We start from the raw sequence: 15,308 nt of genomic DNA, 5'->3' as shown, positions 1-15,308 counted from the left end.
TGAGAGACGCAGACTCAGTCTCAACCTTTAAGTCTTTACTGAAGACACATCTCTTCAGTAGGTCCTATGATTAAGTGTAGTCTGGCCCAGGGGTGTGAAGGTGAACGGAAAGGCTGGAGCAACGAACCGCCCTTGCTGTCTCTGCCTGGCCGGTTTCCCCTCTTTCCACTGGGATTCTCTGCCTCTACCCCTATTACGGGGGCTGAGTCACTGGCTTACTGGTGTTCTTCCATGCCGACCCTGGGAGGGTTGCGTCACTTGAGTGGGTTGAGTCACTGACGTGGTCTTCCTGTCTGGGTTGGCGCCCCCCCTTGGGCTGTGCCGTGGCGGAGATCTTTGTGGGCTATACTCGGCCTTGTCCCGGGATGGTATGTTGGTGGTTGGAGATATCCCTCCAGTGGTGTGGAGGCTGTGCTTTGGCAAAGTGGGTGGGGTTATATCCTACCTGTTTGGCCCTGTCCGGGGGTTTCATCGGATGGGGCCACAGTGTCTCCTGACCCCTCCTGTCTCAGCCTCCAGTATTTATGCTGCAGTAGTTTATGTGTCGGGGGGCTAGGGTCAGTCTGTTACATCTGGAGTATTTCTCTTGTCTTTTCCGGTGTCCTGTGTGAATTTAAATATGCTCTCTAATTCTTTCTTTCTTTCTTTCTTTCTTTCTTTCTTTCTCTCTCGGAGGACCTGAGCCCTAGGACCATGCCTCAGGACTACCTGGCTTGATGACTCCTTGCTGTCCCCAGTTCACCTGGCCGTGCTGCTGCTCCAGTTCCAACTGTTCTGCCTGCAGCTATGGAACCCTGACCTGTTCACCGGATGTGCTACCTGTCCCAGACCTGCTGTCCCAGACCTGCTGGAACCCTGACCTATTCACCGGACGTGCTACCTGTCCCAGACCTGCTGTTTTCAACTCTCTAGAGACAGCAGGAGCGGTAGAGATACTCTCAAAGATCGGCTATGAAAAAGCCAACTGATACTTACTCTTGTGTTACTGACTTGTTGCACCCTCGACAACTACTATGATTATTATTATTTGACCATGCTGGTCATTTATGAACATTTGAACATCTAGGCCATGTGCTGTTATAATCTCCACCCGGCACAGCCAGAAGAGGACTGGCCACCCCTCATAGCCTGGTTCCTCTCTAGGTTTCTTCCTAGGTTTTGGCCTTTCTAGGGAGTTTTTCCTAGCCACCGTGCTTCTACACCTGCATTGCTTGCTGTTTGGGGTTTTAGGCTGGGTTTCTGTACAGCACTTTGAGATATCAGCTGATGTAAGAAGGGCTATATATAAATACATTTGATTTGATTTGAAGAAAGTAGAGGAAGATGGGTCAAGGAGGGATCCTGAGAGGAGTGGTATGAGTAGTAGATCTGTACCAGTTGAGGGATAGGACAACAAGTGACATATGTTTCAGTAAGATTTGATTTTTAGCATTTATAGCAAGGATTATCAATTGTACTGCAGGGATGGAACGTAAGTCGCAGAAAATTGAGGTTGTGGTGGCAGCTGCAGAGAGGTAGCTGACATCAGAAGAGTTAATGGGTGTGTTAAGTGGTGGTGTCAGGTTGTTGGCCTGAGGTAGGACTACATAGATTGAAATAGTGGACAAGGGTGGTGTTCTTTTTTTGTGAGTGTAGTATTAGATGGTAGGGTATTTGTTTTTATTTATACCAAGCAAAGTATACGGGAGGTGTACTCCATTCTAGTAGGTGGCGGTAATGCAACATGCCGACCGCCGTTAAACCTCAAAGAAGACCACTTGTCGGTTTCCGGTTCACGGAGGACATACTTTTTTCTCAAATGCGGAAAGGTCCATGAATAGGAGGCTTGATGTGTAACGTAATAAGCAATACCGTATTTCAATGAACTTCGCGCATTGACTTTTTATTTAGCCGCACCATTTGAGCTGACTTCAACTAATAACATCTGTTTAAACGCAAGTAAACAATGATCAAGAACCATTTCCACGTTAGCATTTTTGTTGGAATTTAGACTTTTATTAACACCCTGGAACTCAAAACTGCACAACATCACTCCAGGTAGAATTTAAATCGCGTTGGAGACAGGACTTACTTGATAGATGTTATCTAGGTAACGCTAGCTAGCTGTTAACGTTAGCTAACAATGGCTAAATGTATGGGTTTTCACACTCAAATAGCCTCCATCATGGAGTTGCTAGCGAATTCAGCCGTGACCGAGATCTGTAAACTCGTAGACGACGACTATGCAGTGTTTCGTTTGGAAATAAATCAAAGCCAGAAAGAAAACAGGGGATTGCGGAGGAAACTACAGCTACTGGAACTGAAGGTGGCACGGGAGCGCGTCCTTGCCAGTCCTCCCAGTAGTGTCAAGACCCTCGACCGATACAGAGGAATGGCAAGAGGTACATTTTGCAGAATGGTGTGGGTCATGTCTAGAAGGGATGTCATCCCGCTAATGTCAAAAGTTGCGTCGGTGACAATTTGGGGATTTTAGCTTGTACTTTTCTTAACCTTAACGTAATGTAGCAGGTTATTATAATTAGGTTAAGTATCCTATATTGCTGGGTAAAGTCTGCTAACCTGATACGAAAAGTGACTTCTGACATTAGCTGCATCCCACCTAGTCAAAATCTACACTACACGGACAATACCTAATTTAACCACCCCTTTCCCCCCCAATAACCCTATTAGGTGAAGCACATCCCACTGGAGGCCACATGAGCTTTGTGAACCCAGCGGGACACAGCACGTGGAGAGATGACCAACCCATAGCTGTTGAGGGGAGTGGAACCTCAACCCAGCATGTTATTGTGATAGAGGTTAGTGTAATAGTATTACATCAAAATTAGAGTACATCAAATGTGGCCTGTTTATTTCAGAAAGGCTCCCCTAGGCTATTAATTTGCTTACATGTACATCCTTATCTGCCATAGGGGTGCTGTGAGACTTCCCTACAACATTGTTATCCAATTCAAATCATGTACAGATAATAACCTCTCTTGTGTCAGTCTGCAGAGGCTGCAGGTCCTGGGGTAAAGCAGGAGAGTTCTGAAGGAGAGGACCCAAGACACAACAGAGCCATCCAGACTGGCGCAGAGGCTGGAGTGACACCCCTTGTAGCCATGGAGGACTTCCCCACCGTCACCATGCCCCAGGCCAGGTCCCGACGCAACATCAGGGAGGTCAGTGGAACGGCGAACACTGTCCTCAAGTCAGATGCACACCGAGACTTTAACTGTAACACACAGGCTCTTACACACAGGATCTGACCAGAAATCAGACCCAGAGAGATGGGGGGGGGGGGGCTACTGCGCTGAACTCTTGCTCCTGGCTCAGAGTATTTACGGTTAATTGGGGATAGTGGTGTGTTAGACGTTGGCTGCCATTATCCGTCTTGTTCTTATGCTACAGAGATGGACCCTGGCAACATGCCATTTGTTTTAGACACAAACTGATCTGTTTAGAGGGGACTAGAACCTGTACAGTAGTAGTGTATACTCTGAAGGGTGCCTAGATGGGAAAGGGCAGGGTCTGGTTGTAGATGAAATGACTGTGAAAGCGGAGGGCGACATTCCTCCCACATGGAATGCAGGTGCTCACTTAGGAGACGGACTCTCACAGAGCAGAGATTTCTTAGTTTACAGGGAAAGCTTAGAGACAAATCCAAATGTCACGACCCACTCCCCTTTACACACGTTCAGGGATTGTGACCCAGTTTCCTCATCGATGGGGCCTTCTGATTCAAACGTTCTTTTCGATCAGGTATTGAACTCAAAGGGCCAAGTCGTAGGGAGGGGGAGCAACATCAGTCAATATTAAAGACAAACGTTCCTCTGCATGTTCTTTAACAAAGGCTTCAACTACCCCCAGAGGATGGAGATCCACCAGAGGGTGGATTCTTCCGCCAGCTTCAGCTGAACATGCATCTCAAGGTCCACAGGGGAGAGAAGCCATTCACCTGTACACACTGCAGGAAGAGGTTCTCAGAGAGGAGCTACCTAAGGACACACCAGCAGAAAACAATCCCATTCTAGAACATAGAAAGTAACCATTCCACATGATAGCTTCTGACGTTTAGATCAAACCCTGCATTAAAGACAAAGATGATTTGTGATTGTTGTGAGCTGAAAACATCCTCAGTTGCATTTGATGCACACTGAAGATGGCGCGGGCGGGTAGGGCTGCCGTCTTATCGGCTCTTAACCCAACATGCTATTTTGCTTGTTTTTTCACGTTGTTCGCAACTTGTTTTGTACATTATGCTGCTGCTACCATCTTTTATGACCGAAAAGAGCTTCTGGACATTTGAACTGGGATTACTCACCTCAAATTGGACGAGGACTTCTTCTTCAATGAGTCGGACGTGAGGGATATACAACGAACACCCGACCATGTCAAGATCCCCGTGATTCACTGGAAAAGTAAACGTAGGTTTCGCAGAAAGAGATCAGGCTGGCTTGTGAGGATCAGGCGACGAGTGGCTAATCTGCCCTTGCCTTCTATTCTGCTAGCTAATGTTCAATCGCTGGAAAATAAATGGGACGAACTGAAAGCACGTATATCCCACCAACGGGACATTAAAAACTGTAACATCTTATGTTTCACCAAGTCGTGGCTGAACGACGACATTAAGAATATTCAGCTGGCGGGTTATATGCTATCAACAGAAGAGCAGCCTCTGGTAAGACACGGGGCGGGGCCTATGCATATTTGTAACAATAGCTGGTGCACGATATCTAAGGAAGTCTCAGGATTTTGCTTGCCTGAGATAGTGTGGGTCTACAGCTTATCATGAGATACTCTATCTACCAAGAGTTCATCTATTTTTCGTAGCTGTCTACATACCACCGCAGACCGACGCTGGCATTAAAAGAGCACTCAGTGAGCTGTATTCCGCCATAAGCAAACAGGAAAACGCTCATCCAGAGGCGGTGCTCCTAGTGGCCGGGGACTTTAATGCAGAGAAACTTAAATCAGGTTGACCTAATTTCTATCAGCATGTTAAATGTGGAACCAGAAGGAAATACATTCTAGATCACCTTTACTCCACACACAGAAACGTGTACAAAGCTCTCCCTCGCCCTCCATTTGGCAAATCTGACCATAACTCTATCCTCCTGATCCTGCTTACAAGCAAAAATTAAAGCAAGACGCACCAGTGACTCGGTCTATAAAAAAAGTGGTCAGATGAAGCAGATGCTAAACTACAGGAATGTTTTGCTAGCACAGACTGAAATATGTTCCGGGATTCTTCCGATGGCATTGAGGTGTACACCACATTCACTGGTTTTATCAATAACGTCGTCCCCACATTAACTGTACGTACATACCCAACCAGAAGCCATGGATTACAGGCAACATTCGCACTGAGCTAAAGGGTAGAGCTGCCGCTTTCAAGGAGCAGGACTCTAACCCGGGAAGCTTAAAAGAAATCCTGCTATTCCCTCCGACAAAGCATCAATACAGGACTAAGATCGAATCGTGCTACACCGGCTCCGATGCTCGTCGGATGTGGCAGGGCCTGCAAACTATTAGACTACAAAGGGAAGCACAGCCACGAGCTGCCCAGTGATACGAGCCTACCAGACGAGCTAAATAACTTCTATGCTTACTTCGAGGCAAGTAACACTGAAACATGCTTGAGAGCATCAGCTGTTCCGGAAGACTGTGATCGCACTCTGTGCAGCCGATGTGAGTAAGACCTTTAAACAGGTTGACATTCATAAGGCCGCTGGGCCAGACGGATTACCAGGACTTGTACTCCGAGCATGCGCTGACCAATTGGCAAGTGTCTTCACTGACATTTTCAACCTCTCCCTGTACCAACATATTTTAAGCAGACCACCATAGTCCCTGTGCCCAAGAACACTAAGGTAACCTGTCTAAATGACTACTGACCTGTAGCACTCACGTCTGCAGTCATGAAATGCTTTGAAAGGCTGGTCATGGCTTACATCAACACCATTATCCCAGAAACCCAAGACCCACTCCAATTTGCATACCGCACCAACAGATCCACAGATGCAATCTCTATTGCACGCCACACTGCCCTTTCCCACCTGGACATAAGGAACACCTATGTGAGAATGCTATTCATTGACTACAGCTCAGTGTTCAACACCATTGTGCCCTCAAAGCTCATCACTAAGCTAAGGACCCTGGGACTAAACACCTCCCTCTGCAACTGGATCCTGGACTTCCTGACAGGCCACCCCCAGGTGGTAAAGGTAGGTAACAAATCTGCCACACTGATCCTCAACACGGGGGCCCCTCAGGGGTGTGTGCTCAGTCTCCTCCTGCACTCCCTGTTCACTCATGACTGCACGGCCAGCACGACTCCAACACCATTAAGTTTGCTGATGACACAACAGCCTGATCACTGACAACGATGATACAGCCTATAGGGAGGTGGTCAGAGACCTGACTGTGTGGTGCAAGGACAACAACCTCTCCCTCAATGTGATCAAGACAAAGGAGATGATTGTGGACTACAGGAAAAGGAGGACCGAGCACACCCCCATTCTCATCGACGGGGCTGTAGTGGAGCAGGTTGAGAGCTTCAAGTTCCTTGGCGTCCACATCACCAACAAATTAACATGGTCCAAACACACCAAAACAGTTGTGAAGCGGGTACTACAAAACCTATTCCCCCTCAGGAGACTGAAAAGATTTGGCATGGGTCCTCAGAGCCTCAAAATTCTACAGCTGCACCATTGAGAGCATCCTGTCGGGTTGCATCACTGCCTGGTATGGCAACTGCTCGGCCTCTGACCGCAAGGCACTATAGAGGGTAGTGCGTATGGCCCAGCACATCAGAGGCCAAGCTACCTGCCATCCAGGACCTCTATACCAGGCGGTGTCAGAGGAAGGCCCCAAAAAATACTCCAGCCACACAAGTCAGACTGTTCTCTCTGCTACCGCACGGCAAGCGGTACCGGAGCGCCAAGTCTAGGTCCAAGAGGCTTCTAAACAGCTTCTACCCCCAAGCCATAAGACTCCTGAACAGCTAATCAAATGGCCACCCAGACTATTTGCATTGCCCCCAACCTCTTCTACGCTGCTGCTACTCTGTTATCTATGCATGGTCACTTTAATTCTACCTATATGTACATAATTACCTCAACACCGTTGACCCCCGCACATTGACTCTGTTCCGGTACCCCCTGTATATAGCCCTGCTATTGTTATTTACAACTGCTCTTTATTTATTATTCTTATCTCTTACTTTTTTTAGGGATTTTCTTAAAACGTCATTGTTGGTTAAGTAAGTAAGCATTTCACTGTAAGTTCTACACCTGTTGTATTCGGCGCATGTGACAAATAACATTTGATTGGGAATTACGAGAGTAAAAGATTTCAGTGTTGAAGATTCCCGAGTAAAAGTATTGCATCCGAACACTGTGATATACAGTTGAAGTCGGAGGTTTATATACACCTTAGCCAAATACATTTAAACTCAGTTTTTCCACAATTCCTGACATGTAAAATTTCCCTGTCTTAGGTTAGTTAGGATTACCACGTTATTTTAATCATGTGAAATGTCAGAATAATAATAGAGAATGATATCTTTCAGCTTTTATTTCTTTCATCACATTCCCAGTGGGTCAGAAGTGTACATGCACTCAATTAGTATTTGGTAGCATTGCCTTTAAATTGTTTAACTTGGGACAAACGCTTTGGGTTGCCTTCCACAAGGTTCACACAATAAATTGGGTGAATTTTGTTCTATTTCTCCTGACAGAGCTCGTGTAACTGATGGCCACTCCAATACCTTGACTTTGTTGTCCTTAAGCCATTTTGCCACAACTTTGGAAGTATGCTTGGTCATTGTCCATTTGGAAGACCCATTTGCGACCAAGCTTTAACTTCCTGACTGATGTCTTGATGTTGCTTTAATATATCCACATCATTTTCCTGCCTCATGATGCCATCTATTTTGTGAAGTGCACATGGTGTTTATCCCAGAACAGCAAAGGACCTTGTGAAGATGCTTGAGGAAACAGGTACAAAAGTATCTATATCTACAGTAAAACGAGTCCTATATCAACATAACCTGAAAGGCCACTCGGCAAGGAAGAAGCCACTGCTCCAAAACCACCATTAAAGAAAGCCAGACTATGGTTTGCAACTGCACATGGGGACAAAGATTGTACTTTTTGGAGAAATGTCCTCTGGTCTGATGAAACAAAAATAGAACTGTTTGGCCGTAATGACCATCGTTATGTTTGGAGAAAATAGGGGGAGGCTTGCAAGCCAAATAACACCATCCCAACTGTGAAGCACGGGGGTGGCAGCATCATGTTGTGGGTGCACTTTGCTTCAGGAGGGACTGGTGCACTTCACAAAATAGATGGCATCATGAGGGAGGAAAATTACGTGGATATATTGAAGCAACATCTCAAGACATCAGTCAGGAAGGTAAAGCTTGGACGCAAATGGGTCTTCCAAATGGACAATCACCCCAAGCATAATTCCAAAGTTGTGGCAAAATGGCTTAAGGAAAACAAAGTCAAGGTATTGGGGTGGCCATCACAAAGCCCCGACCTCAAACCTGTAGAAAATGTGTGGGCAGAACTGAAAAGCGTGTGCGAGCAAGGAGGCCTACAAACCTGACTCGGTTACACCACCTCTGTTGGAGGAATGGGCCAAAATTCACCCAACTTATTGTGCGAAGCTTGTGGAAGGCTACCCAAAACGTTTGACCCAAGTTAAACAATTTAAAGGGAATGCACCCAAATACTGAGTGTATGAAAACTTCTGACCCACTGGGAATGTGACGAAAGAAATAAAAGCTTATATAAATCTCTCTCTACTATTCTGACATTTCACTTAAAGTGGTGATCCTAACTGACCTAAGAAATTAATTTTTACTAGGATTAAATATCAGAAATTGAATAACTGAGTTAATGTATACTGCTCAAAAAAATAAAGGGAACACTTAAACAACACAATGGAACTCCAAGTCAATCACACTTCTGTGAAATCAATCTGTCCACTTAGGAAGCAACACTGATTGACAATCAATTTCACATGCTGTTGTGCAAATGGAATAGACAACAGGTGGAAATTATAGGCAATTAGCAAGACACCCCCAATAAAGGAGTGGTTCTGCAGGTGGTGACCACAGACCACTTCTCAGTTCCTATACTTCCTGGCTGATGTTTTGGTCACTTTTGAATGCTGGCGGTGCTTTCACTCTAGTGGTAGCATGAGACGGAGTCTACAACCCACACAAGTGGCTCAGGTAGTGCAGCTCATCCAGGATGGCACATCAATGCGAGTTGTGGCAAGAAGGTTTGCTGTGTCTGTCAGCGTAGTGTCCAGAGCATGGAGGCGCTACCAGGAGACAGGCCAGTACATCAGGAGACGTGGAGGAGGCCGTAGGAGGGAAACAACTCAGCAGCAGGACCGCTACCTCCGTCTTTGTGCAAGGAGGAGCAGGAGGAGCACTGCCAGAGCCCTGCAAAATGACCTCCAGCAGGCCACAAATGTGCATGTGTCTGCTCAAACGGTCAGAAACAGACTCCATGTGGGTGGTATGTGGGCCCGACGTCCACAGGTGGGAGTTGTGCTTACAGCCCAACACCGTGCAGGACGTTTGGCATTTGCCAGAGAACACCAAGATTGGCAAATTCGCCACTGGCGCCCCGTGCTCTTCACAGATGAAAGCAGGTTCACACTGAACACGTGTGACAGACGTGACAGAGTCTGGAGACGCCGTGGAGAACGTTCTGCTGCCTGCAACATCCTCCAGCATGACCGGTTTGGCGGTGGGTCAGTCATGGTGTGGGGTGGCATTTCTTTGGGGGGCCGCACAGCCCTCCATGTGCTCGCCAGAGGTAGCCTGGCTGCCATTAGGTACCGAGATGAGATCCTCAGACCCCTTGTGAGACCATATGCTGGTGCGGTTGGCCCTGGGTTCCTCCTAATGCAAGACAATGCTAGACCTTATGTGCAGTTCCTGCAAGAGGAAGGCATTGATGCTATGGACTGGCCCGCCTGTTCCCCAGACCTGAATCCAATTGAGCACATCTGGGACATCATGTCTCGCTCCATCCACCAACGCCACGTTGCACCACAGACTGTCCAGGAGTTGGCGGATGCTTTAGTCCAGGTCTGGGAGGAGATCCCTCAGGAGACCAGCCGTCACCTCATCAGGAGCATGCCCAGGTGTTGTAGGGAGGTCATACAGGCACGTGAAGGCCACACACACTACTGAGCCTCATTTTGACTTGTTTTAAGAACATTACATCAAAGTTGGATCAGCCTGTAGTGTGGTTTTCCACTTTAATTTTGAGTGCGACTCCAAATCCAGATCTCAATGGGTTGATAAATTGGATTTCCATTGATTATTTTTGTGTGATTTTGTTGTCAGCACATTCAACTATGTAAAGAAAAAAAGTATTTAATAAGATGATTTATTTCATTCAGATCTAGGATGTGTTGTTTAAGTGTTCCCTTTATTTTTTTGAGCAGTATATAAATTGTAAGTCCAAAAATGGATGTAGCAACTACAGATTGTCCCTTTTTTTTTTTAAGTCGATCAAAAGTGTGAGTTTGGACGTGTCCATTAGGCCTATGGATGTACGTTTTTTTTTTTTATCAGCATGAATTAAAAGCCCCACTTTTATTCCATAGGCTGGGATCCGCACTGCGCTCCTGTTGCAAAAGCGCATTTTTTTCACTGGCTATCCACTGGTTTCAAAAACAATGATTTGATAGGCAGCTTAAACTTCCTAAATTCGACCATTATTGGGTTCAAATACAAATTTTTTGATTTGTGAACAGCCATCCACAACAACCACAATCCGTAAGGCGCAAATAGCTAAATGAAAGCGCAGCAGTGTGATTCACATCATTGCGCTATGTAGATGTCAATAGTAAGTGATATCCGTATCGCCGTAGACTACACCACTGCGGTCATCCTTACCTCGAAGCATTTATTCAAGTTGGAAAATCTTTGGATGCCGACAGCAGTCATACCATTGGACGACATAGCTTGGACTGTAGCCTAAAAAAGTCTATTTCTGCTCTTTTCCCGCAATCCATCAAACCCATTTGGTGTGTCATCTTAGTGGTCTCTGACTTCTGGTCAGACTCGCTCAGGTAGAACAAACTTAAACTTGTACCTTTTCAATGCTGATTTTGAATGTCTTTGAGAAAATAATTTCTGAATTTAAAACTAATCCCCGAAGTAATCTAGTTTTTCAAAAGTATCTGTAATCTGATTATAATCTTTTTGCTGGTAACAGATTACAGCTGGTTGAGAGAATGCCAAGAGTGTGTAAAGCTATCAACAAGGAAAAGAGTGGCTACTTTTTTGCTTACTATATGATTCCATATGTGTTATTTCATAGTTTTGATGTCTTCACTATTATTCTACAATGTAGAAAATAGTAAAAATAAAGAAAAACCCTTGAATGAGTAGGTGTGTCCAAACTTTTGACTGGTACTGTGTGTGTATATAGACTTAATCTATGCCAAGAACTGAAAATGGTTTTCTAGCAATGATCAACAACCAATTTGACAGAGCTTGAAAATGTTAAAGTATAAATGGGCAAATATTGCACAATCCAGGTGTGGAAAGCTCTTAGACTTACCCAGAAATACTCAGCTGTAATCGCTGCCAAAGGTGCTTTTACAAAGTATTGACTCAGGGGTGTGAATACTTATGTAAATCATTTATTTCCTTTTCAATACATTTGCAAAAATGTCTAAACATGTTTTCACTTTATCATTATGGGATAGTGTGTGTAGATGGATGAGAGAAAAAAATCTGTTGAATTCAGGCTGTAACGCAACAAAATGTGAAATAAGTCAAGGGGTATGAATACTTCCATTGGCATTGTATAAGCCTGAAACGGCTGTTACATAGTGTTTGTACTGAGTAGGCTATATGACAACAAATGCCTATTTCATTGCTTCCATTGAACTACTTATTTATTTATTTTTTTGACACTTTTTTTGAATGAGGTAATGTATGCAGTTCAAGTTCATGCAGATTTTAAATGTGTATGTTCAATAGAATAAAGTCCAATTTTGTGTTAGACTTGATTGAGACTCTTTAGTATACATACATCTGATCTCACCCTATTCTGCATGCACACAACAGCGCTTTATATCCAATATACACTTACTAAATATACCTATACATACTAACACCTACTGTACATGTCAAAATAGTTTATGTAGTGGGGATGGGTAAACCCGCCATGTTGAAAGTGTTTATCTCTGTGTTGTGTGTACCTGAGGGAGTGTATGTCTGTGTAATCTGTATCACCTGTCTCTTCCAGGAGGAGGAGGGTCCAGAGGTGTTGCTGGTGAAGGAGGAGGGGTCTGAGGAGGGTCTGGGGAACTCTGAGGGGAACATGGTCATGGAGGACAACCAGACTACACCTCCTGAACCCACAGAGGAACCAGCTGAGCAGCACAGGACCACACACAGTCTCACTGAGGTGAGCCCACTGTGAACTACTGTCTGAATGGTATTAGGTCAGGGCCCGTATCCACACAACCTCAGAGCAGGAGTACTGATCTAGGATCAGTTTTGCCTTTTAGATCATAATGAATAAGATGTATATGGAAAGATATATGGACCATGCCTTTGAATTATCAAACCATTAAAGAATGTCAAGTAATCAAATGAACTAACATGAATACATTGTATCAAATCAATTAACATGTTTGCATTGTACTCATAGCAATCCCTCATGGCTCCATAGCAGGGTGCTCATATCAGATTTCTGGATCCAACATCCTCTCACTCTGTATCTCTTACAGTCAGTAGAGATGGAGGATGGGAACACTGATCTGCTGCTGGTCAAAGAGGAGACGATAGAAGACAAACCAGAGAGCATTGATCTGCTGAGTGGACTAAAGATGGGGGAGCAAGGTAATGGAGAAATACATATAGCCTACATACAGTAATAGATCGTCAATGGGACTAGTGATGCGTCTGGCTATAGTTTTTTCTTTATTCAAGAAAGGAAATCAATACAATTTATGTTAAATACAAAAACACAATGTATAAACTTGACAACAACAAAAAACATGTAGAGTTTTTTTGTCATGTTTATAAAGTCTATTTTCTAACCTCTTCCTGCAGGTGATTGGCTGGAGGCAAACAGAGGAGACTGGGTGGACATCTTGGATTCCCAGATCCAGACCGGTGCAGCCAAAGGCCCAGGGGACAACCTCACTAGGCAGGCCAGGACCAGAGGCGACATAGCGGAGGTCAGTGGATGGGACATTGTCTTCAACTCTGGGCTGGGGAACAACACTGTCAACCAGAAACAGACAGTCGAACACAAAACAACCACCAAACTGGGACACAAAATAACATCCGGATTTAGTCTCCATGACAACAGATTGGTTGCGACCCGGACGAAGCATAGATTTGGTCTGCGGGGACGAGGAGGTGTCCGTATGCGGCAGGAGAGAACAGACACAGACTCGGCTAGCGATGCGAAATCTTGCTCCTATAGTTGTGATTCAGAGAGACTGATGGTGCCTCAGGTTAACCCCCTAACAGGTGCTGCCTTCAGCCTGCCTTCTATAGGATCTATCAACTGGAATATGGACCCTGCAACAACACAGACACTCCCTGGCCTTCATTCTCCTCACACTCTTCTAATGTTAAACCAGACCTCAGACAATGCCAGTGCACTAAATGGCTACACAAGCCCTTTGACAAATGACAGTAGTTGTAACGCTATCAGCAGATCCGGTGGAAAAGAGAAGCACTTCCCGTGTTCTTTCTGTGGGAAAGCCTTCAGTTTCCCCAAACAATTGGAGATCCACCAGAGGATGCACACGGGGGAGAAACCTTTCGGCTGCCATCTTTGCCGGGTGAGTTTCTCCCAGTTGTCCAACCTGAAGAGGCACCAGAGGGTCCACACAGGGGAGAAGCCCTACAGCTGCCCCCAGTGTCACATGCGCTTCACCCAAGCTGGCAGCCTGAAGAGGCACCTGAAGGTCCACACGGGAGAACGGCTGTTTGCCTGTACGCACTGCGGGAAGAGGTTCTCAGAGAGGAGCTATCTCAGGATACACCGGCAGAAAAACCATTCCACTCTATAAAATAGACAAAATTCCACTTAATTTTTAAGATCAAACTGCATTTAAGACAATTAATTTTCATTGTTGTCAGCAGAAAAAATCCACAGATGCATTTGTAATAATGAGGTTAACAGATTTCAGTGTTGAATATTCCTGGGTAGAATATTGCATCCTGACATTGTGATATATAGGGCATATATAAGCCCAAAAGTCTGTTAAATATTGTTTGTACTGAGTAGGCTATATGAGGTTCACAAATTCCTATTTGATTACATCCATGGAACAACAGTTTTTTTCACAAATGTTTAATGAGAAAATGAATGCAGTTTATCAAGTTCATGCCGATTTTGTTATTGACGTGTGGTTTTCATATGGTGTATTTGACACTTTGTTTAATAAACACAAAATGGGACTTTTCATTCGAAGACTCATTGTGACTCTTCAGTATTCATCACATCTGATCTCACCCTATTCTGCACACTCCAATACAACCTACAAAGGGTCCGATTCAATCAAATCCACTTTAGCCACCATCCGCATAGCTGACGTTTTGATGTGTCGGCGGTGGAACTGGAGGTAGCACGGTCAAATCCACAAGCGGCTCCAGGCATTATACCTAAAGCGCACATTACCATTGGCTGCACGGAGTCGCATTAAGAGAAATCCCATGCCGCCGCCTTTACAGTTTTGAACACTGGAATTTGAGATGTAATCTATACCTCGAATAGGTCTCATTTTGTTTGAATGATTTTCAATTTGAGCGTCACTATTTCTATACAGTATACACGTTCTCATTCTGAACTAACGCGAGTGGGACGGGTGTTGCTTCGTGACAATGATCACAAGAGCTGCTGGTCACCAATTTGAAAATTCCACCACAAACAGCTATGCAGGTATTGGCTATGGCTGGTTAATGATGGATTGTATTGAATCCATGCCTTAATATACCTACACATGCTAACAAACACCTACTGCACACGTCAAAATATTTGCCAGGTTTGTCTGACTTTTGACTTATAGCTGACTCATATTTACCCACATATTTGTCCACCATGATGGGTTTAACAACAATTAAGTAATTTTGTAAATACAGTATAGGACTCAAACATAGTGGGGATGGGTAAACACTTCGGGGCCATATTTGTGAACATTAGGAAAAAGTAGAAGTTCAAGGTTAAGTTTAAGCACCAGCCAATTAAAATCATTGATGTAGTGGCACGTGGTCAAAAGCTACATGTTAGCGGTTCCCATTGCATAACCTTGCACATTTA

The 15,308-nt window shown here is 44.8% G+C and overlaps 1 protein-coding gene across 1 annotated transcript; it reads left to right on the top strand.

Annotated features, from left to right (window-relative positions):
* The first annotated feature begins 1,310 nt into the window (after positions 1 to 1,310).
* On the top strand, positions 1,311 to 14,456 carry LOC106602501 (uncharacterized). The gene is made up of 6 exons (XM_014195176.2): positions 1,311 to 2,381; positions 2,671 to 2,798; positions 2,988 to 3,161; positions 12,273 to 12,434; positions 12,760 to 12,871; positions 13,085 to 14,456. Exons 1-6 carry the CDS (start codon positions 2,123 to 2,125, stop codon positions 14,056 to 14,058), a joined length of 1,809 nt encoding a protein of 602 aa, XP_014050651.2. The 5' UTR covers positions 1,311 to 2,122; the 3' UTR covers positions 14,059 to 14,456.
* Positions 14,457 to 15,308: the final 852 nt, after the last annotated feature.

Source organism: Salmo salar, chromosome ssa04 (genome assembly GCF_905237065.1).
Source record: "Salmo salar chromosome ssa04, Ssal_v3.1, whole genome shotgun sequence".
NCBI lineage: Eukaryota > Metazoa > Chordata > Actinopteri > Salmoniformes > Salmonidae > Salmo > Salmo salar.
The sequence above is the reverse complement of the archived record's forward strand: the minus strand, read 5'-3'. Positions and strand labels throughout refer to the sequence as shown.